The sequence below is a fragment of the Manis javanica genome, chromosome 3, assembly GCF_040802235.1.
Source record: "Manis javanica isolate MJ-LG chromosome 3, MJ_LKY, whole genome shotgun sequence".
Taxonomy (NCBI): Eukaryota; Metazoa; Chordata; class Mammalia; order Pholidota; family Manidae; genus Manis; species Manis javanica.
The window spans coordinates 39,158,674-39,182,615 of record NC_133158.1 but is presented as its reverse complement, the minus strand read 5'-3'; the positions used below and the strand labels follow the sequence as shown (position 1 = coordinate 39,182,615).

Below are 23,942 nucleotides of genomic sequence, written 5' to 3'. Positions count from 1 at the left end.
GGTTTACACACATATTACTTTTGCATTTAGAAAGCACAATCAATGATATTAAAATGGACAAACAACAGAAACAAAAGCCCTGTAAGCACACTAGCATTCAAAAGCATTCCAAAGGCAGAGGGGACAGGACTGTGGTGTCGGGGACCCTGCCACAATGGGAGAGGCCAGGGCATCTAGGCCTTCGCGTCAGGCTCAGCTGGGCGGGCTGACTCTCACTGGGCCCTGCCGAGCACACAGCCCAGCAGTCGCAGCCATATCACAGACTGTGCCCCAACCAGGGCAGAGAGTTGGTGGAGCACCAGGCCTATGGAACGCTGAAGCCCACACTTGCGGTCCTGCACTGCCATTTTCCAAGTAAATAAAATAACATTGGGTTTTATTTCTGAACAAAAAAACTGAAGCCCAAAATTTATTTATGCAGATTTGAACTAATGAGGAAATAGATTCTCATTAAACAAGAATCTCTCAGAGAACCAAAAATTAAGGTCAGTATTGTACAAATACTTATGAAGAAAAAAATTAGCACTTATCGAAAACTGCATTTAAAACAAAACAACTAACCTGAAATGTATATCCCTGAACTTAGAGTAGCTGGGGTCAAGTTCAGCGAAAATGGCAGTGGGCAGAGCCGCTGGTCTTCTGTGAGACCTGCTGTGTCGAGGATGTCAGCGGTAGGCAAAGTGTGAGATGTGACGGTCAGAGTGAGTCTGCGGATGGCTGTGTCTGACCCTCTCGGGCAACCTGCCCAACGCCTTAAGTCTGGGGCTTCTGAGTCACATGTGCAACAGCACAGGTGCCCCCATGTCTCTTTAGGGGAGCCTGAATTTGCAGGCATGACATCAGAGATCTGTACCCTGGAACAGGTGAGGCTGGCTGCACTCTAGCGGTCAGGCCTGTCACCTCACGCCACACAGGTGTCCGTGCGATGCCATCAAGATACAAGGAGCAGATGTGGCACCTGCTCTGAGCATCTCACATTCTTTTAAACCACTTCAGGGCATTTATATGACTCCAGTGATGTCTGAGACTTGTGTAAATAAGAAAACCACAGAAGTAAATACATAAAGTGATTGTCACTGACCTTTACACACACACTGACAGAAACTGTCCGACCCCCTTGGTTGCCGAGCGTGTTAAACAGTGCAAGCGTCTGAATCCCACCAGTGTCACCATGTGCATCATCGGCCCAGCCATCATCTCCCATAAACTTGACTTTTAGCCAGTTTGCTAGGAGTCTGTGAAGAAAACACAAAGAATCTAATTCTAAATTTGAACTATAAAGATTTTCAGGAAAAGAAATTAGAAAGAGAAATATCACCCAGATGTGGATTCACAGACACCTCCTCACACAGACTGTGGGTTAAGAGGGGCAACTATTCTGGGTTCTGGGTCCGGCTAAGAGAGGACACTCAAGGGACTGGCCCACTCTGATGGGATTTAGGGCTCTGAAGCACTCAGACAAGATTGTAAGCAATAAAAGCTGTCCTTAAAGTTTGAAATACATATGTTTTATAGATTCAGATTTCTCATGCCTAAGACCTTGAGAATTCCTGTGATATGTTTCCTAATAAACTTACCGGCAAATCAGAAAACAGCTCTTTTAAGAAATCAATCATCATTTGAGTACTTATAAAGCATCACAACTCCCTTTTCTGCTCAAGTATCTTACGAGATAATCTTTAAAATCTTTCTTTTTCCTAAGCCTGCATCTATTCCAGTAGGAACTGCCTAACGTGTAATGTATTCAGAGAGCTTAACACCCGCACGTGTCCTAGTGGGAATGTGAGGCGGTCCTCTGCTGTGGAAGTTTGCAGTTCTTCAAAGACGTGAATATGTAGTTACCAGACACCTGGTGTGTAATGGAGGGGGCTGCAGACACATGTCTGCACAAGCACCTACACAAGGACGTTTGCGCTGTTCACAGTTACCCACACCACCTGTCAGGCGTGATGAACAGATAAAGAGAGCATGGCACAGCTGCACAAGGAGATATTATTCTGCCACATAAAAGGAGGAAGGACTAACACAGGCAACAGTGTGAGTGAGCCTAGGAAACACTGTCATAAAAAACAACTCACTGTGTGGTCCCATGTACACAGGATGCAGGACAGGTAAGTGCAGGGGCAGAAAGCAGACTGGCAGCTGCCAGCGTGGGTGTGGGAGGAATGGAGAGGGGCTGCTAACTGGGCTGGGGCTTCTTTTCAGGTAAAAGGAAAGTTCTGGAATGAGACAGTGATGGTGGTTGTACAACTCTGAATATACTAAAACCAGTGAAATGTACACTTAAATGGGCAAAATTTGTGGTATGTATTACATCGCAATAATACTGTTAGAGAAGAAAAGTAGCATGTTCTGCAGTTGCTTTAAAAGTATGGTTTCTGGAAGCAATTTGGTTACGAGAAATATTTTGGATTTTTTTTTCAAAAAGCCAAGTTTTTTTCCTAAGAAAAAAAAGAACTATAGTAGACAAACTGTAAGCTGTCTTCCCCAAGAGTCTACAACGAAGCGGCTCTATGAATATACCTCAGCATAGCTTTAAACTATCATATCTTACATGCTTTTGGACTATGGCAGCGATCACAGAACAAAATTTTAAGTGTCATCTTCAGGGCACTGAGCAGACTACAAGCCTAACCATCAAACACAAGCCTCCATAGCAGGGTCCCCATCACAGGGAGGAGCACACGCTGTCATCCTAGCTGCTCTCTGGCATCAGGGTCTATAGAGAGGACCCTGTACCTGCTGGGGCTCCCTGGAGACTCTCCATTGGGCAACACCAGCACCGGCTTCCAGAATACACGCTCCTGCCTCCCAGGATGGTGCTCGGCCACGAGGGACGCCAGGTCCAGGGGGGACCATGCTGCATTCCTGGAAGGTACAGAGCACAGGGGGTGAGCCGTGCCTGAGCCCCGGGACGGAGCAGCATGCAGCAGGGGCACAACTGACCTCAGCAGCTGCTTATGGAAATGCTGGACCTTCATCTGGTACACCATCTTGTTCCTGAGCCGCCTTGACCTATGAAGAAAGAACAACACTGTCCAGTGTGAGGCCAGCTCAGCGCCCAGGGAAGGGACTTGGTCAGCACTCACTGATGCTCTGAACGAAAGTAACTGGTTAGTGGTGTGGTGGGGGACACAGGGGGCTCTCCTGACTCAGGTGAAGCGGCCAGGGCTCCAGAAGGGGGCTAGGCCAGCACCAAGGCTGCCGTGGGTCAGAACCCTCAACACCTGGCCATACAGCATCCAGGCAGGTCAGCACAATCCCCCACCCCACTTACAGATGCAGGAATGGAATCCCAGGAACCAAGACAACCACACAAAGCGTGTTGGAGCCACATGAAACCTATGGAGGCAGTTTTCAGAGAGAACAGCCCAAGGGAGGGTGAAGCATGGTACAAGACCACAGCCCCTCCATGTTGCCTCCCCACCCCAGCCCTGTACTGGAGGCCCTTCTCAAGAGGTCACGCAGGCATGGCCAGGTTGGATAATTCAGGCAAGGGCCTGGGGAGGGCCATGGAGCCGGACATGCTGCAGAAGACAGGGTGGCAGTGCAAGCAGGTGATGGCAAAGCAGAGGGTCTAGAAGTAGAAGGGCACAGTGGAGTGAGCCACGTGCCCTCTGGCTTCACAAGCAGAACAGACACAGTGTCTCCTTAAACCTGGGAAACAACAAGTGTTCTCAGGAGAATCTGACCACCAGGACCTGGAACGTTTGAGGGGAGAGAGCAAGTGCAATCAAAGCGTGAAGATCAAGTCCCCGGAGGGAAAGACGACCTCAAAAACGCAATCCTGGGGTGGTCTCCACTTTCCTGATCCCCCGTCTTCCCCTCAAACACACAGGCTGACCGTACTCTCCACAGAGCCGGGGGGCAGGGGTGCTTTGAGGCCAATCGGCAGGCTGAGTGCTGACCTGGTGCAGGAGACGCCCACTTTCCCTGCATGGCCCAGGTCCAGGAGGCCCTTGGCCAGGTTCTCCTCCGCAATGGGGCACTCCGCGCTGGGTGCCAGTGCCCTGAGCTGGTCGTTCCCGTGCAAACAGCAGGGCGCTGCAGGGAAGGCTCGCATCTGGCGCCTCAGTTTCTTCCGGGCTGCCACGGCCTCCCTCCACCTGGAGAGCACAGGGGAAACTCTCACAGGCGTCTGCAAATCCAACAAGCAACAGGCCTCCAGTGGAGACACAAATCAGAATTAAAGCCCAAGCAGAGCAAAAGCCTGGCGTCACAGAGACAGTGGGAGCAGAGGCGAGCAGACCCAGGAGCTGACACAGAGCCACCTGTCGGCTGAGTGGGCAACACAACACGAATACTAGCCGCACCCGACCTCTGACCCAGCAGACGCCTGCACAAGCATGTCACTGCGGCACTCTGTCCCGGCTGGAGAGGCACCGCTGGAAGCCCTGCAGTGGAGCAGGCAGGTCGTGGCGGTGCCTGACGACCGCCCAGAGGCCCGCACGCAGCTGCGGCCAGGCACCTGCCTCTGCCCAGCGGCTGGGGAACAGGAGAGCTGGGCAGAGAAGAGGCACATGCTCCCGCGCGGGCTGGTGGCCACAGGGCAGGCTCACAGGCAGTGCAGCCGCTGGGGAGGGAGACAGGGATCCTGTGGAGTGAGGCTCACTCCCCACTGTTCCCCTCCTATGTGGCAGTCACCCCCCAGCACACTGCTGCTCGCTGCTGTGACCCGCCATACAACACACATCGCACACCATGCACGCCCAGTTCAAAGACTAACAACAAGTCACTAGCCACATGCTTCCATCCACCAGGAAGCAATGGCCATGACCAGCGCTGGACACCTGTGGGCCCGCTCAGTGACTATACTACTCTGTGAAAATCCAGAACAACCTATCTAGTTTGAATATACACTGTATGTTGTGTACACTTCCCCCAAAATTGTTTTTCTCCGCTATAAATCATTTCAGAAATGTGTCCATGTGGGTGCATACAGGTGTCATTTGGCTTGCTCATGGCCAATGCCCTGTGCCTAGTGGGTAAACTACAGAAGACAACCTGTGAGTCTGTGCTGAAACAGAACACTGCTCCCCAGCCTAACTCCTCACTGATCCCCTTAGTTTACACCCTTCGGGAAGGACCGCGTTACACGGATGTACGCACTGGCTGCCTCTGAGCGCACAATGCCTGTGGAGGCCCTCCCCTGCACATCAGTGTCACCTGCCAGGACAGGGACTCACCGCTGCAGGTATCTGCAGAAGCACTGAAGCTCCTGGAGGGTCTCCTTTGCAGTCTGGAATACTTCCTCCTCCAGAAACAAATCCACCAAGTGGACACAGACAGCCTCCGAGCAGCGGGCCATGCGGACCCTCTGGTCGGCCTCCATGGCACTCCTAGGAAAGAGGGCAGTCAGTATGGGGGGCCACACTCAGAGTGGCCTGGAGGTGCAGGAGGCAAGTCCTCCACCGGAACATGAGTGCATCTTCATGACAAGGGAAGCTTTAAGATTCTGCCTGTTGCTTAATGCAGATTCCTGGGAGGATGGAAACAAGAATGGAAGCACCACCACCTACTGGATCACCGGTCCAGCCAGGCCTTGAAAACAGTCAGGAAATAAACCTTCATTTAATGAAATAGTGAGAAATTTAATTTTTAAATGATCACTAAGGCAACTACCCCATCTTCCCATCAGCAGTATCCGATGATGAAGCCAAGAGTCTTGTGCCTAGAGGAGGTTTCCACGACGACTCCTATCAAACAAGGGAGCACAGAGGGACTTTGCCCAGTACATTCAGTCACAAAATCCAAGCCGCTCAAGCCAAGCAAGACGCATTTCCTATAGCCACCCTCTGTGGCGGGTGGAAAGGATAGCATTGAGCTGGAATCCAAATCTGAGCTGTGGAGAGCACAGCCAGTGACCTTGACGTTACTCAACTCCTAACACCCCTTCCTGGGACTGAGGACAGACATATTCCTGTCACCTGTGAGGTCTTTTGCTTAGAGCAAGCAGTGATGTGGACTCCCAACTAACAGATGTGGCTTGAAGAGACATTAATGCAACAATCCATTCAAGCCTCCAGGAAGCTATGATCCCAGCACTCGCCGCCCATCCCCTCCCGGGCCATCTTGGGGGAGCTTAAGCCAAGTCAGGCTTCCCTGTGCACCTGGGCCTCCTTCCCTGGAGCCTGACCCTGAAGCTATTAACTTAAGGGAGACACCTCAAAGACAACTTTAACATACCCCACAAGGGAAAGAGCCTTCCACATGAGAAAAACCAGCAGAGTGGCTGTGTAGAAGACACTGCCTGCCATTCTGCCGACAGACACACCCTGAGGGGCAGGGCCTCTGCAGGAACACAGCTGCAGGCCTAGGTCTAGCCCCTCAAAGGCATGTCCTTGTCAGAGTGCAGCCGACTGCACAGCCCGCCAGTCGTGGGCCCCTCTCCCCGGCAGGAGCCACCCTGCCTCACCTCAGCTCCCCTGCGCAGGCTTCCCTCACACATTCCGTCAGCACGAGTTCTGTCAGCTCTGTAGCCAGGCCCTGGCTCAGCTGACTCAATGCCAGTTCTCTCTCCTGTTTCAGCCTAGGGGTACAAGAGAGATAGCACAAGGGTAACACTTGGAGTAAGACCGCATACCCGTGGCCTCCCCACTGGAATCTGAGTTTGCTGCCTAGGTCGGCAGGCCCTGCCCTCCGATCCTGCCAGACAGGCACACAGCCAACCCCACTCTGGCTCCGAGACCACTAGCTCCCCCAGAGCCGGCCGCTGTGTGTGGGGGCGCTGGGGGGGGGCCGGGGACCTGGCGCTGGACCAGCAGACAACAGCAAGAGAGCCCGGGCCGAGGCAGGGCCCGCCGACCACGCCCTGACGCCCGTGTGGCAGCCCACCTCTGCTCTTCCACCCACCGCCTTGCCACCTCCTGCCGCTCCATTTCCTCAGTCATTTCTTCAGCAGCAACGTGCCTCAGGATGCCCACAGTAGCGGCCGTCAGCAGCTCCTCCACAGCGGCATTGGAAACACTACACAGAGCAAAGTGGATGTCATTCTAAATAAGAACGAAAGAAAAGCCAAGCAAACCTTGGAACTAAACTCTAATATAGGCAAGGAAAAAAAAACACACCATCTATCAAAACTGAAGAAACAGAAGACCCAAATAGATCTGTAACTAGAAAAGAGATTGACTGAACGTTTAAATATGTGTACTTTGTTAGATTTTGAAATCATGTTTAAGGTAAATGCTGTTCGTTTACCACCTTAATAACCCTAACACCACTCAAAGAGCACCCCCAGACGACTACACGCAGTGCAGCTGGTTGGAAGCACGAGGAGCCGCACCCCCAGGGAGCAGGACCCACGGGTGAGCCTGTATAGACGGGTGGCTGCAGCGGCCTGCTAGGCCTCGGCAGCTTGAGAAGAGGACACAGGGAGTGACCCGGTGGCCCCGTGAGCGCAGACGCCACAGGCGGGAGGGAGCCACACTTACCCAAGCGCGGTGGCTGCAAAGGCTGCCCCGGCAGCACCCACCTCTTCACAGTCCCTCTGGAGGGCCTCCTGGATGAGTTCGTCTACCACCTGCGCCAGGTCCTAAGGAGAGGCCACACATCCGGAGCACAGGCGTGAGGAACACCACCTCCACCCATCCCAGCTCAGGGCCATGTGGTCTTGCACTGCAGCCAGAGGGGCTGGACAGAGGTCTTCATGGAACCACCAAGGAGCCCTCCCAGGACACCCGCCCAGCGTCCAAGTCCCTACAAGACCCCCTCCCTGGTCACTCCCGGGGGATCTAACGGTGCCTCGGGACCCAGGCTACGTGCTTCCATCCCTCTGATGAACAGAGGGGCCTGGGGAGGGCAGGGGAGTGCACTGGCCGCCCTGGCTCTGCTCTGGTGCTGCAGGCCCCTTGCTGCCCAGGGCAGGTGGTGAGGTTGAATCCACAGCCGTGGGAAGGCCCTGTTTGACCCCAGGGCCCACCCGTCAGTGGACACGGGGTGCTGACACATCCACTGGCTCTCTGCAATGACAGGTGCCGAGCGCCACAGAGCACACGAGCTGGGCACTTAAGTGCTGCCCTGACGGCCGTAAGGAAGGCAGGATGGACAGTGAGCCTGGGGGAGGCCCAGCTACCACCTGAGCTGACGACTGTGGGCAGGTCCCTCCCCAGCTGCCTCGCCCCCTTCCTGTGCCACCAGGCAGTGTGGCCAGCCCTGCAGACAGCCTGTCCAGGAAACCCTTTGACTCGCTCACTCTCCAAAGTCTCAACAGTGACCCTTTCAAAGGGAGACACAAGCCACGAGCCAGAGAACTGCATGTGGTCTTGCTTTGGGGCCCCAGAAAGACGGGTTCAAGGGCCAAGGTTCCGGGGTCCAGCACGGCAGGCCCTGGGGCGTTCTAGAGTCACACACACAGCCACCTGGTTGGGCTTGATCCATAGACAACAGTCAGGCTGGACGCCACACGCTGCTGGGTGGCCATGCAGCTGGGCGCCTCAGAGCCCCGGTGTGTAAAACCCCTTACCGAGTCAGTGTACATAGGTGCAGGCCTGGGGGTAAGCAGCTCGGGCTGCACAGGGGACTGGAAGAGGCTGGGCACCACACTCAGGGTGGCTGGGAGCTGAGGCGGAGGAGCTGGGGCAGGCGCCAGGGCAGGAGGCAGCTGCAGGAGGGCAGCAGGTGGGGGCACGTCCACTTCGGCATCACACTCTTCCCCTCGCCCCACACCTGGAAGGGAACGGGCACATGAGGGCACTGAGGACAACCCCCAGGCCACCCAAAGTGACCCTCAGAGCTGGCCACCCTCCCAGAGCAGACGGCCTGGGGTGCCTCCGGAGCAATGTCACAGGGCCATGCTCTGTGACACCAGGGAGCCATTCAAGCTGCTCCTGGGGAGCAAGGTCCAAGCCCTGAGCCAACAGCCATGCCCAACCCCAGGACGAGACGGATGCTCTGGCTGCTGAGGGGCTTCCTGGGGACCAGGCTCCCTCCTAACACTGCGGCTCACTCACCTGCTGCTTCCAAGCCGGGTCTCTGAGTGCCCACGGGCTCTGCAGCCAGGCTCTCCCCAACGTACTTGTTCTGGGAGTTGAAGCTACACACAGGGGTGTGACGAGGGACAGGGGGCAGCGGCCCTCCATTCACAGTTTCCCCGACAGACACTGCCAGCTTCCTGGTAATAAACACCGACTTCCTGGCCTTGGATAACCCCTCTGGTTCCAGGAACGAGGACCGGTTCAGCTCGACACAGCTACCCAAATGGCAGAGAACCCACAGAGAGGCATACACAAGTGAGAAGCCAGCCTTGGCCATCCCAGCACCTGCCAGCACTGCTCAAGGCTGGGCCGGCCGAGGAGCCCACAGCACCACACTGCGCCTGGGCCACATCCTCTGACACAGAGCCACCTGGCCTGGCCAACAGCCACAGCACGGAGCCGTGCACACCCCATGCTCCTGTCTCATTCCAAAGCCACCATGTTTCAGTGAAGACAGGACAGCAGGTAGCAGGCCCATGGAGGCCAGTAGTAAGCAGTTAGGGGAGGGGACAGTTGGGACACAACACATCACATATTATAGTGCCACTTCCTGGGACAGGGTCCCTGAGTTTCATCAGGTTCTCAGAACACTCTGACTCTGAGCAGAGGGGAAGACCTGGCCTGGCCCACCAACGCCTGTCTGGCTATCATAAATGGGCCATCAGAAGCCGTCTTCAAGGGACAGAATAAGGAAACCTCCCCTTCACTGTTAGGTTCTCCAGTAACTTATGCAAAGCACTGTTTCTGGAGTCACAAAGAAGGGGGCCTGAGCCCCAGTCTGTTGACAAGCAGGTCTGACCTGGGGTGCTGCCCACCTTTCTGAGCCTTGTCCTGCTCACCTGAACCATAGGGAGGCAGCGTGTGGAACTTGCTTCCCCAGGCCTGGCACAAGCTGGCAATTCCCAGCCCTTTACTAGAATTAAAGAGCAAGAGGAGAGGCCCTGCAGCTCCTCCCTGCCCTTACCCATCAGAAACGGAGAGACCGTGGTCGTTGAGGAAGTCTGTGGCCTCATCACAGTCTCTGAAGAGCAGCGTGCGCACCACCCCATCCAGGGGAAAGGCAGTGGACCGCTGTGTGCTCACAGTGTAGGCAACGTTCAGCGCCCGGAGCGCGTCCCTGCGGATCTGAGAGAAACCAGACTAAGGGCCAGTCACCCCACGGCCACAAAGACGAGGCACGGGGGAACGGCGCTCCACTATAGCGCCCCGCTCATGGCAACCGGCACCAGGCTTATGACCATCAGGCCATCTTCTGGGCGGAAGATGCCAAAAAATGCACAGGAAGCAATCCATTTCCTACACAGAAAACGTTAGACCCTGAAGGGTTTTCAGTAAGAATTAAAAACCCACCCACAAGCAGGCAGGAAAAGTAAAGAGTGTGCCACCCTCTCAACAAAAGGCTGCACAGCTGCTGAGGTCACCATGGAGACAAGGGGGTGCTGGGACGCACGGCAGCAGGCTAAGCAGCAGGGGACAGGACTGCCTCGCAGCACCGTCACAGGCGCTCGGAGGAGACGAGGAAGACAAAGATGCCGACGAGAGTGGGTGCCGGAACTCTGGGTGACTCCCCTACTGCTCACTTTCCTTCAGTGTCCTCAACTGATTCAGTCAAGTTTCACCAAGTGTTTGCTAAAGCTGGGAGTGCAATGGGGCAAAGTAAGACCCTGTCCCCACAGGCATGCCCAGGAGAGACGGCACAGAGCAGCAGGACGCAGGCGTGTCAAATGCATGGATTGTGGGGGCGGCAGGGAAACACAGGTGGGGTTGGGCGGACATGAGCGGCCCTGCCGTGGCAGGCAGGGGTGAGTGGGGCTCGGCTCTCCCCCTGCGAGAAGGCACAGGGCAAAGGCAGCAGGTCCGAGGCCTGAGCAGGCATGTGCTGGGGTGGAGAGGGCAGCACCGCAGCAGGTGGAGCTCAGTGAGAGGGGCAGGACAGTGGGGCTGTGGGTGCCATGGCTGGTGAAACTCTTGGTTTTTGTAAAGGGAAAGCACTAGATTTCTCTTTTGTTCAAAGTTGTCATGTTAATAACTAGGCATTTGTGCCCATTTTAGGCACTAATGACCAACATTTCTAATAACATTAAATAATCATTATTTTAAATATTGACTACCACCTTTTCCTATCAGCTGTATAGTTTGCTAAGTGGCACACTGTTAGAAACCTCTTCACGTGTCCCCGAAGTCAGTTCTGTCAGCAGCCATCAGACCTGAGACCAGCAGATGTGCAGACCTGCCACTTGGGATGTGGTCAAGGACCTTCCATCACCACAGTGGAAAGACAGCCTGGAGCCAGACTCAGCCTTCTCCCAACCAGCCAACCGCCCAGTGCCCGGCCGCAGCTTTATCATCACCCCCAAGTGCCCTCAGGAGGCTGTGGCTAAAGATGTGGCCTAGACATTCTGAGACCAGTCATTCACATGCAGAGCCCGGAAGAAGCCGTCCTGCCTCTGTGATAACGTGCACAAGGCACCAACGAGGCATTCACTGAGATGGACTTGCACCAGGCCCTCTCTAACGACTTAGATTAATAATGCTAAGGATTCCTAAAGTAGGGATTTTGTGCATGCAATTCTGGGTTTTTGTTTCTTTGTTTCCATGGAAAATAGCAGTGCTAAACTCAGGGCACATTATTCTAAAGGGACTTCTCTTATCTGAACCACAGAGAACCTCTGCCATGGCATAGCTCTTCCTGCAGGCAGCCAATGGTGCCAAGCCCTGTAAAGTTGGGGGCGACCACGTGGGTTGTAGAGGGGTCAGCTGAGGACCTGCTGAGATGCTCTTGAAATGAAGCAGCACTTAAATATGGTAAGTAACAACCTGCTTTCTCCCAGATCTGCAAGTACAGGTGTACACTCACCTGATTAAAGTAACAGTGTAGAAGACAGGCATTCAGATAAGAAGCTGACTGGACCAGTTTGAAAAATCTCACAAAATTATTACTGTTCAACGCGGCAAAAGCCTGAACGGCAAATTTCACCTCAGAGGAATTTCTAACAGCAGGATGAAATTGTTGCACTTCTCTGTAAATAAAAGGAGATTAAAGGGGTTAGAATTTCATTTTTAATTTAACAAAATTTCCATGAAAAGAAATCTGATAAAAAAGAAAACTAGACTCCGACCCCACTGAGAGATGTTCTCGGCGGCACGGGGGCCTTACGTCCGTAGTGTGCTGACCTCAGTGCCGCCACTTTTGGGCTGGACTGTAGGCAGAGGTTTTGTTTAAAAAGATGACGAAGAAAGTAAACAAAGCCACACAAAAGCAAAAAATTAACAACAGCCTATCTAATGCCAACTATGTTTCACCACGATGTCTAAGAAACAAAATTTAACTTTGTTTTGTTTAGAAATAAGCTGACCCGGATGAATACTCAAGATAAGGAGACAAATGCCTATCACACATAAAAAGACTGCACAGCCATTTTCCATGTTTCTCCCCAAAGCTTAATTTTAAAACTCAAAGTTGACCACATCCAGGTATTCTGCAACAAAGTTCTTGGGGAAAACACCAAGCTAAAAGTCTCTGCACAAACAAGGGACTCCGGTGCCATCAGGCCCATGCGCTAACAGCAAGGTGGAGACACCAGGGCCCTGTCGTATTCTTATGCATGTCCACACGGGTCAGACCAGGGCTTGAAGTCCATTCTTTCTTAACATACCACCCCCAACATTTTTGTTTCACCCAATTTTTCTTCTCCTATCTTTAACAAGGTGCACACGTGTATGAGACACACCTGGACAGAGCCAATTGCTGACAGTGCCTGTGGGTACCTGGCCTTCCCTGCCCTGGTCCCCCACCTGCTCTGCCCACGGGGTCCAGTCCTTCCTCATCTTCTCTCAGTGACAAGGAGAAACTGTCCTTAGAAAGGGTTTGGGGCCACTTCAGAAGCGCTATACCAGCACTCCGATCCTCTGCTCCTGTCAATGGAGTGCAGGGCCCAGCCCAGGTGCCTTACTGTCAGCCCAGCATTCCGCACCAGAGAGAGCACGGGGCCGTCTCCCCCACGAACCCCGATGGCTGTATCTTGTTTAAACCCTGCCTTTCCAGACAGCCAGGCTCACTCCAAGGTCTGTACACGTACCTCAGGATGTCCCCCTTGTTGAGACTGAGCAGGACGTTGTAGCCCTGGAACTCCGCCTCGCTGGCACAGAGCACACCCTTGCTTCTCAGGTCCTGGTACATCTCCTTCAGGCTCTGAAGGCACTTGGTCATGTTCTCATTGTTGATCTTAGTGTCGAAGGAGGACAGGGGCTCCTCACACATGAAGTGAGCACAGTGGATATGAAACCGGGTGCACTTCTCAATCAGGGACACCGTCAGGGGGTCGCACAGGTGCTGCTGCGTGACGTCCTGGCCACAAAGGGGCATGTCACACATGCACACATACTTCACACATGTTCAAGTGGCCCTGCACACATGCCTCGTACACACAAGAAATCAGCTCTGAGAGACCATGCTATTACACAAATTTCTCCTATCGCAATCTGAAGCAAAGCCCACAAAACACATCCAGAGTTTGGAATCATTTTAAATGACAGTGTATTTTCTGTTACAGGGACACACAACTGGGTAAGATGGACAGATCTCTCACTTCCACCCTGGAACTCAGACGCGTCTAGTTTCCCAGTGGGGTGGCTGGTACCTTTCGGATGCCGCGTGTGCGGTTCCACACGAAGTCGTACCAGTCCCGTGGGCTGCCCTCCCTGTGGTCCATGATCTGGGTCACCAGGTAGTCCATGGTCCGGCAGAGCACAGCCGGGGGCCGCAGCTCGTGCGGCAGGGGCTCCTCCTGGTCAGCCGAGGAGCGGCTGTACTCCTTCACTGCCGCTGCGTGGTCCACCTGAGGACATGAGCCAGGACAGGCAGCTGGGGGGAGGCGAGGGGCCAGCCTCCCAGCAGCTATGCCTTATAGGGAAGGGGGAAATCACACACGCTCATGTGAGATCAAGACAACAATTTTTAAATATAAAATGTCTGTTTAAGGTGACAATCAGAATTCAAAGACACAGTAGAGACATGTTGAGGGGGCATATCTGATAAGCAGGAAGGATGAGAGGCCATCACATCAGGAAGCAGAATGGAAGTGAGGACACACCTGCTCGGCTCCAAGCACAGAGGCGGCAGGTAGGGACCTTGAAGCGAGTTCAAAGGTCTCAGCCACACTCACACACCAGACAAGTCTACACAGGCCAGAAAGGAAATGGGACAGCAGCAAGGGCCTACAGCTGAATTCACAGCCGGAGGCGGGGGCACATCCCAGGCCTGGGCCCTGGGCCTCTGCCGGGACAGGCCCTGCCCAGTGGGGAGAAGGCGGTTGCAGAGCCCCTGGCAGGGAGAAGGAGGCCCACGGGCAAAACTGACAAAGATTAAGGGGAACTGAAACGGGGGGCGGGGTGTCTGGGAACACGCACTGGCACCTGTCCAGGAAACTGAAGAAAGGTCACACCCCAATGTGGGAACTAAATTCCTAGGATCTAACGGGAGGAGATAATCTAAATACCCTAGAAGCACTACACACAATATGCCTGACAGAATTACTAATAAAAGCAAAAAATTAACAATAGCCTATCTAATGACTGCAAAATGGGGAGTTTTGACACAGCCACATAATCAAATAACATGCCATCATTTAAAAATGCTTAAAAAGAGAAGAATATGTTCATATTTTTAAGTGAAAAAGATTCATACAAAATTGTGTCTAGGGCATAATCTCAAATACGCAAAACATAAACATAAACACTGAAAAGAATAGGAATAAAATTGTGGGAAGAAAAAATATGAAAAATATTTTAGTCTACACAACAAATTAGTACCTACATCTCTCCTTCGGGACACCATGTGCCCGGCTGCCTCACACAAGGTGCTTAGTATACATGTCACAACGCAAGTTAGTCTGATTGCTGGGGCACAACCCCCACCCTCTGAGAACATAAACACCCAAATCAAGTATCAGTATATTCAGAAACTAAAGAAGAATAAGGCTCCCCGCACACTCCACCTCCACAGCGATGATTAAACACAAGCAGTGGCCTAGACAGGAACGGCGGGGGCCTGGGGCTCTCTCTACCTGGTCGGTCCCAGGGACCACTTCAAATACGCTCAGCTGGCTCCGGGTCTCCCGCATGTACCGCTCCTTCTCAGGACACATATCGGGGCACGTCCCAACCAAAGTCCTGGCTCTGTCCAGGTCTGTTCTTTTCACCCGAGCTGCACGACGTGAGTTACCAGGCACCCAGAGAGGCGCATTTCATGGTGATAATGGGGAAGTGAAAAGAAAAACAAACACACACATATTACAAAGGAAAAAAGAGAAATGTTTTAAAGCCCTAGGCCTTAGGGCAAGGACAGCATGGCCCATCGTGCCAGGCAGCAGGACCCCTAGGACCAGTCACACCTCCCTGTGCCCCAAGGCTGCGAAGGGAGTGGATGGCTCTTCAAATAGCCTCTGTGATCAACGGTTGTGCAGCAGGGTGTTTACTAAAAGGATCGCTTTGCTGAACGTAATATTCAGTACACGCCAGTATTCTAGAACTCTCAGTGCTTCCTCACACTTCTATCACATGATGGAAGTCTCCTGAGTCCTGAATGGAACAAACCACTGTTACCACCCACAGAACAGTTACAGAAGTATCCTTCACATGAAATGGAATGCAACTTCACAATCTGAAGTACAGGCATCTCATTTTATTTTGAATGATACCAGTACCTAAATTTCATTTTGAATATAAGAATCTCTAGGTCAGTGACATAATGTATGATGGCAGCTTTTATTACTGCATTAAGAAGGCACTGTAATTATCGCACATATTCACTGCTTCTTAGAAGAGGAAACTCTTACAGCTAAAATTTAATTTTCAAAAAAATCTGCACCAAAGGAGGAAGGAAGAGGACTTGGCAGAGTAGGTCTGTCTCCAGCCTCCACCCCAAGCATTAGAGAAAGTACTGGGGAGTGGGCACGTCCCACCGCCCCTCTCTGCAGCTGCCCGGGGCTCCCCTCGGGCCTGGCTCTTCCCCGAAGAGCTCTCACCCTCCTCTGTCCAAGCTGAAGCGGACACAGCTTGCCACCTTAACCCCAGGAATCCAACTCCCAGTCCTCACTCCCTTTCCTACCCTGTGAGGAAGCAGGCAGCTCCCTAGTGGACACCTTCTGTGCCCTGCCCCAAGGGCCATTTCTAGACAGGGTATCCCACACTATAGCCTGTCCACCCTCCTGCCCACAGGGCCTGGTCAGGAGTCGGCAGCTCTGATACAGAGATCTCACCCCCACCCTCTGGCTCCTGCCTCCCGTATCTCCCAGGGGCCACCCGTCCTCCATCCTGCCAGGCGCTGTGCCCACCCTCCTCAACCTGGGCGGTGCCATGAGTCCTCCAACCCAAGGCTCCCCAAACTGACTGTTTCCTGCCCAGAGGAGAGGGGCAGACTGCAAAGGGCCCAAAGCCCTCCCCGTCCTCCTCCTGGCCCCAGCACCAGACCAGCTTTCCCAGGTGAACACCACAGGCCAGCTGGCATCTTCCCTTCATCTACAACCACAGCCATTTCATACCATTATATAAATACAATAAATGAAGACATCTTGGTTTCCATTTTGAAACATTGTTTTAGGCTTGCTCTGGGGGAGTATTTTAATTAAGAATTTTAGAACTTTACAGAGAAGAGCACATGTGCTTTCTCCTTTGATTTTTGGTCACTGCAACAATTTTTTTAATGTTCACAGAATACTTACTTTTTGAATAGGTAATACATTCATATGGTTCAATATCCTAAGATACTAAAAATGTCCAAAATGGACCACCCCACTCACCCTGCTGCCCTCTCCATATGATTTATGGGAGCAGACCCTTCACTCCTCTGTGCCTACTTACACACCCAAGCACAGTCACACGTGAACACAACACATCCCCCTTTCCTGTGCACAACAACAGCATACTACATGCTTTCCACGCCTTGCTTTCATCCCTCCACAAATCTTGACGAGTTTTCCATAAAGAAACTCAGACTTCTTTCAGGCTGTATAGAACCCCACTGTGTGGGCTGGGTCCCAGTCGTTGTCATCACAGACAACCTTATGTGTGAGTCACACACACGTGCGTGGACTGATTCCCAGGCACAGAGTGCAGGGCGGTCAAAGGCACGAGCTCTCCTGAGTCTGACAGATATGGCCGGCCAGTGCAGCCTGCCCCAGGCACAGCACCAGGCGCAGCAGGGAGATGCCATCTCCATGGTGTGATCTGCACCTCTTGCTGGGTGACGGGGTTTTGAGGCGATTCATGATACTTCCTTTTCTGTAGACTCACTCTTCTACTGGGCTTGGTCTTTTTCATAGCGACTTCTATAGCACTTTCTGTAATGGGAGATCAGTCCTCTGTCTGTGATATGAATTATAGATTTTTCCCCTGAGTTGACATTGCTTCATTTTATTTTGTCATGACTTCAGTCAAAAAGAAAATCTGATTCTTTTCTGCATGCTTTCTGAATGTCTAAAAATTGCCCTTAAAATTGTTTAATTAGCTTCGATCAACAGTTTGCAGATTTTCTTCCAAAAATAAAATTACACAAAAAACGTATCTGCATTATATCCGTGTCTGCGTCCCCCCACTTAGGTGAGCAGACCACAGGGCCTGGACATGGCGCACCACAGTGGGGCCCCAGGGACAAGGATGGCTCACTCCCTCATGGCTCCCGAAGACGGCCTCACTGTGGCCTCAGCAGGGCCTCTGCCTCTGCCAGGACACACCCACTGTACCTTGCCGCATGACTCTGTCCCTCTGATCAAGCAGGCGGTACTTGTCCTCGGACGTCTCGGCCACAGTGCCGATCAGGCTGCTGAGGGGCGTCACACACTGCCCGAGGCCCTCAACACTCTCCAAGCCTGAGTCTGGGGGGCCTCCCTCGGGCTGGCGGGCCTTCAGAGGGCCAGGCTTTTTCACTGGGGAGCTGCAGAGAGGACAGCGTGTTAGTCCGTGTGACCAGGCATTCATGTCACTCCCATCCCAGACACCTCCCTATGCTGAAGACCATCAGCTCCTCTAAAGCTGATCAACTATGAGCACCAAAATGACACAGGCTTTGATGATGCTCCTATTACTCACTGTGCTTCTTAAACTTTGAAAAATTCTGCACTTTTAAAAAATGAGATGTACGTGATCAAAACCGCAAGTTTCTGTGATATGACTGCCCTTGCACTGTTCACCATGTAAGAACTTATTCACTATGTAAGACCTTGTTCACCACCATGTAAGAACTTGTTTGTTATGCTTCAGAAGATTGGAGACTATAGGCTTGGGGTTGATTAATGACTGTGCATTGAGTCCCCTATACAGAATTTTATTGTTGTTAACAACCATTTGATCTATAAATATGAGATGCCCTCTCAAATAAAAAAAAAAAAAATGAGATGACCCATTTCAGCAGTTAAAGTATCTATAGATTTCTAGCTCAAAGAAATTAAATTCAGCCTGAAAAAAAAAGACTCTAACACCAGGAGGAAGCAGCATGGCTGTGCGTTCTCATGCCCGACTTCACTTCGGCAGAAGGGTGTACTGCAGAAGCCAGGGCTTCTCCCCGTTCCTAGCTGGCATTCAACATTCCGTGTGCATGAACGGTGGACACTGGCCAAGTGAGAAGGGAAAGCTAATGCGAATCAGCAGCCGAGTTGTGAAGTGCAAAATGAAGAAAACAAAAAGGCCTATTTTCTGTTTCATCCCTCTTCACACAATGTGTGAAGAGGGATGAAACAGAAAATAGGCCTGTTGCAGACAGTAAGGGGAGCACACCAGCCCCACCTGAGGGTCGCACAGCAGCTCCCCAGCTAGAACGCAGCAAGGGGGAGACCCCCTCACCATGACAAGCTGGACCTAAAAGGGGCTTGTGGGAAACTGCCAGACGTGGTTATTCAGAACTCATGGTTACTACAGCCAGTTAAACATTTTAAGGGGAAAAGTTACTGCTCATCCATTGTCAATGGGATGGGGGCCAAGCAAGATGAGCCAGGAGCCCCAGGGCTCTTTCCAAGCTCTTGCCCTCCCCAGGCCTCTCCCCCGTATCCCCCTGTGCCCACCTGTCCTCCTGTGGCCCCTATCAGGGGCCAGCATGCCACCCACTTTCCTTTCATGCTGCGGCCTGACTGCTGCAAAGTTCCTGCCGCTTTGTGGCCTCTAAAGTCAAAATACCACATGCCACGTAGAACAGTCACTAGAAGGAGTCACACCTTTTACTCAGGAGGCTGCTGGCCACGGCCCTCACTGCAGGCTTGCCAAGGGGCAGGTGCTGGAACGGCGTGTCCTCAGCACCCCGGCCAGCCTCACCGTCCGCGGCTTTCTTATCCTTCAGTGGAAAGGGCTTCTTGTTGGGGCCTAAGGACACAAGTCAAAATGGAGTTTATGATGTCACAAGCCACTGGGCACTAGACTTAACTTTCTTTTGAGAAATATTCTCATAATTGTTACAGGGGATTACAAAGGAGCCCAGGAAACACAGTGAGATGCAATAACCCACTGGCCCTGGGAAAAGGGCTCACACTCGAAGCTAAAGGGGCCTCGCATGCAAGGCATTAGAGCCTGCAAAGAATAGCTAGAAACTCACTTATTTTCTTCTTGTGCCAAAAGAGAACCATGTCTTTATGCAGACCTTTCCCCTTCTTCCTAGCCAGGGCTGCAGATGCCTGGAAAACAGTCCACAACACAAAGTATGAGGCCATCTGGAGACCAAAGGAAATGGGATTAAAACCTAAAATGCAGCGAGCAGAATTCCATACAGCAGGGTGGCACCTCTGTCTGCTCCGAGTCTGACCACAGCCTGGCCTCCCTTGCCTGTCTGACAGGCATGCATTTATTCATCTCTGTTTTGAAATGATGGCTTTACTGTGATACAACCTATGAGCATGTTCTCACTGGCATTTGGTGAGATGATTCTCACCATCAGATTATACACACATTACACACATTAATGGGAAAACTGCTAGGTCACACTTAAACACAAAAGAAAGCTGCAGAATGATACACATGAGATACAATGTATCACAAAACACACAGACACAAAACCAATTCCCTGTTAGTGTGACTATAGCTGCAGCTATGGAAATACCTAGGAAAATATAATTGACACTAGCAACAGCTTGCTCCTGGGTAACAAGAGATGGAGGTGGTCAGGGGCCTCAGCTTTGTATGGATCAATGAATTGCTCACAGTGACAATGTATTTATGTATTATACATTTGTTATATAAGCACTTTTTAGGGTTCAGCTGGAAGAATAAGCACACTGCAGTAGCCAAAGAATAACTTTTAAAAAATGAGGATTACCATCTGACCCAGCAATTCCACTCCTAAGTATATACCTAACAGAATGGAAAGCAGGGTCTTAAAGAGATACTTGCACACCATACTCATGGCAGCATTATTCACAGTAGCCAAAAAGTGCAAATGACCCATGTCCATCAACAGGTGAATGGATAAACAAAATGTGATAGATCCATACAATGGAATACTATTAAGTCATAAAGAGAAATGAAATACAAACCCCACAGACAACCCTTAAAAACATACTGATTTGAAATAAGCCAGACACAAAAGGACACTTTTATAAGGTATGTAGGGTAAGCAAATGCAGAGACAGAAAGTACATTGGAGGTCCCCAAGGGCTGGGGGAGGGAGGTGTTCGGGAGTTATTGCTTAACAGTTACAGAGTTTCTATTTGCCCTGAGAAAGTTCTGGAAATAGGCAATGGTGCTGGTTGCACACCGTCATGAATGCAATTAGTGCCAGCAGACTTAGAAAAAAATAGGAAGGATCAAATAGCAAAAGCCCTATATCTTGGCACAGAACCTCCACTCACAGGAATTTAAACAAGGGACATAAACTAATCAGAAATATATACAACAGAAAATATTGGCTAAGTAAGTAAGCAAACAGGATAGCATGTCATGTAGCACCTAATCCCATGCTAATCTAAGCCTACTGACTAGGTTCAGAAAACACTGAAGATTGCTACACGAAGGGGGTACCAAACAGGATAGACAGTGTGATCCCATTTGTGTAAAAACAACATGACTATGTGTTTGCAAAGACATTGACCAAAGTACTCATAGTTGGTATCTCAAGAGGATAGAATTTGGGAGATTTTATGCCTCTTCCCATAGGACTTTTTGGTTTTTCCAAGTTGTCAGGCAATAAATACTTCTGTCATTTAAAAAAAGTATGAAAATATGCTTTCTACTTTATAAATTCCCAAAACTTACTTTTTCCCTGCAAGAATATTCAGAAACAATAATAAAGCTATACAGCTACATAACGGGAACAGTCCATGTATGCATACACATGACAACCAATGTGTTATGCATGTATGTGCTACACACACATTTCAAGTCAAGGTATAAGTCAAAGGATTAACAGCAGTTAACTCTGAAGGATGAGACTACAAGAGGGTTTACTTTCTCTGTATTGTTTAAATTGGTTTACAGTGATAATAAACTATGACCAAAAAAACCCAAAATCAAAAACAAAACAAGAAAACTCAAGATGGAAAAAGTGCTGTGTGATTAGAGACACTCAGAGGAATGTGATTGCATGGGAATCACTCACCCAGCATTTCTAGAACACTGCATTTGTAGGGGCTGTAAGCTTTTCACAAATGACTCCAAGTTACGAAATAGTGCTCCTCCAGCCTCTCCAAGGTAATATGATAAGAGTACTTACCTAAATTCTAGGAAGCAAACAATGATAGATTCAAATATAGGTTTCAAAGTGACAAAGTTCAAGAGAACCTTGCTGGGAGTACTCACATGATCAAAAAAATACACCACTGCAAGCTTCTTGCTGCGCCTGGTATAGACACGCTGCACCTTAGCAATTCTGCCAAAGTGGTTCTCTAGAATGGCTCTGTCATTGAGATAGTCAGGGACGTTCTTGCACTGGATGGCCGTGACCTCACCAGGAAAGAAGCCCCCGAGACTGTCTGTGCTCTCACTTCTTTTACTCTGACGCCCAGGAGCTCCTCTTAGACAATCTAGGGGATCAGAGAACAAGTACAGAAATGCTTTAGATGGAACACTTTCGAACAACAGGAGGCACCAATGATGTAACAGCAAAAGATGTTCTCATGGATTTAAGACCTGCTCCAAGATCCTGTGGTATGTTAGGATCCCTAATGTTTACATGTGATTTACCAGAAAAAATCAAATACCCAGGAAAACTTCCTGAGAACTTTCCAGTAGAATTTGCCACGTGTTGCACATTTTTAGAGCTCACCTTCTTTTTTATCTCTACTTTCAGTTTCTTCCTCTTTATTCACACCTGGAAGCCGGGAAGGTGACAGGACAGACTGACTCCCTCCTGGAACGGCCATGTGGTCATTTTCCCCGGACTCCACACAGCCAGTTTCCTTCTTAGCGTCCTTGCTGCCTAGGCGGCCGACTTCTTTATTGCTCTTGAAGACATCCTGTATTGTCCGACCAAACAAGGTGCCTCCACGGGCGCGATTCAGGCGGACAGGCCTTTTATCTGGAGGATGATCTCCCCTGGGAAGAGGGTCAAAATCTTCTATTGCCTCATGACCATATCTCCTTGGGGAACGATCCTGGTCCTCCTTCCTTTTCAGGCCTTTCATGAGGCTGGGAAGTGGCCCAGTCTGGGAAACAGCTTCTTCACATTCTTGTCTGACACCTGTTTTGCTAAGAGCAAAGGGTTCAGCCAAAGCCCCTGAAGAAGACATGGGGAAGCTAGTGAAGCTACTATTAGAATTTCCAAATAGCGATTTAGGGCCTCTCTTCTCTTCCTCCACGTTTTGGTTTGACACAGCAGGGGTAAAGGCAGATGATGAACTGTTACTATCAATTGGTTTTGGAAAGGTAAAATTGGAATTGGTAGCTGAACTACTTGTCACCTGAGAAAAAGAAAATGGGGCCGGTACCCCAGGTCTGCTACTAACCGGATGGGGAAAGGTGAAAAATCCAGAAGTAATTTGGCTCTGAGTTTTCTCTGTCTCAGATTCAGCCCCCAATATTGGTCTGAACACTGAATTTTCCAGAGGTTTAAAGCTAAATTCTGTTTTCCCAAAACCAGAGCTTGCTATTTCTCCAGTTTCTGGTCCAAAAGTGGAAGTACTTGGGAAAGTCCCAAGGTTGGGTGATTTAAAACTAAATCCTGGGTTTCCAGGCACACATGAACTTGAAGGCCCAGAAGTAGCTACAAAGGCCGGAGTGTGTTCAAGTCCAGAAAAGAGTCCAACATTTGAGCTTTGGGAGAATCCTAATGTTTGGGCTGAAGAAGAATGACTTACTCCAGAAGATGTTGGAAAGCTAGCTACCTGTGAAAATCCTGAGCTTTTTGCAGTTAATGTATTGTTTTGTCCAAAGAGGGAAGGCTGACCAAATCGAAATGGCTGCTTAGCCTGAAATGGTCCAATGGAACTACTGGAAGATGATGGAAAAACACTAGGCTGCTGCCCACTGAAAGGATTAACTGGGTTCATCTTCTGATCCAATTAATGTAGAGTAGTAAATAATATGTGTACAAAAATAGTCCTTTTCCTCAAACAATCTGTTCAGCAAGGGAGCTCCCCTTCATCTTCATGAAAAGCTGAAAGACAAAAATGCAGATCATCACAGCTGTGTCCTGCGGAAAGATTAAGCATTATTAATCACATTATTATCACAGACAAAATAACAAGGATGAATATTTATTTAAATATCAGGCAAACACGGGCTGAGTACTCTTTATGAGAGCCAGTGGGTTCTTCGGTAGTGAGTGACAAGGGTGGTACAAATAAATTACTCTGTTACAGAGATTTAAAACATGATACTTTAAGATTTAAAAAAAGTATCAAATCATGTTACTGAATTGGTAAATACACGAAAAACCTCCCAGAGTTAAGAAGCAAATGAATGCCGTTAGACTTTGCTGCTTAAAGAGAGGCCTTTGTCCTGACTAGCAACCTCAACAGCCAGAGAATTACAATGTAACACTGTTTCAACCCTAGT

At 50.5% G+C, this 23,942-nt stretch overlaps 1 protein-coding gene across 4 annotated transcripts in view; it reads right to left on the bottom strand.

Moving 5' to 3' along the window:
- MCM3AP (minichromosome maintenance complex component 3 associated protein) overlaps positions 1-23,942 on the bottom strand; it is a 52,322-nt gene that overhangs the window by 27,674 nt on the left and 706 nt on the right. For 3 of the 4 annotated variants that reach the window (XM_037023615.2, XM_037023614.2, XM_037023617.2), the window contains exons 2-21: positions 22,213-23,541; positions 21,747-21,970; positions 19,552-19,630; positions 19,178-19,322; positions 17,714-17,904; positions 15,038-15,177; positions 13,613-13,810; positions 13,052-13,320; positions 11,830-11,992; positions 9,937-10,097; positions 8,949-9,187; positions 8,462-8,664; positions 7,431-7,531; positions 6,835-6,966; positions 6,416-6,529; positions 5,187-5,339; positions 3,909-4,106; positions 2,947-3,015; positions 2,740-2,868; positions 1,082-1,235 (exon numbers count right to left, since the gene is read on the bottom strand). In XM_037023615.2, coding sequence (XP_036879510.2) covers positions 1,082-1,235; positions 2,740-2,868; positions 2,947-3,015; positions 3,909-4,106; positions 5,187-5,339; positions 6,416-6,529; positions 6,835-6,966; positions 7,431-7,531; positions 8,462-8,664; positions 8,949-9,187; positions 9,937-10,097; positions 11,830-11,992; positions 13,052-13,320; positions 13,613-13,810; positions 15,038-15,177; positions 17,714-17,904; positions 19,178-19,322; positions 19,552-19,630; positions 21,747-21,970; positions 22,213-23,434 — 4,284 coding nt within the window. In that variant the 5' untranslated portion in view covers positions 23,435-23,541. The remainder of the gene's footprint in view (positions 1-1,081; positions 1,236-2,739; positions 2,869-2,946; positions 3,016-3,908; positions 4,107-5,186; positions 5,340-6,415; positions 6,530-6,834; positions 6,967-7,430; positions 7,532-8,461; positions 8,665-8,948; positions 9,188-9,936; positions 10,098-11,829; positions 11,993-13,051; positions 13,321-13,612; positions 13,811-15,037; positions 15,178-17,713; positions 17,905-19,177; positions 19,323-19,551; positions 19,631-21,746; positions 21,971-22,212; positions 23,542-23,942) is intronic. The other variant, XM_037023616.2, reaches the window with a different exon arrangement.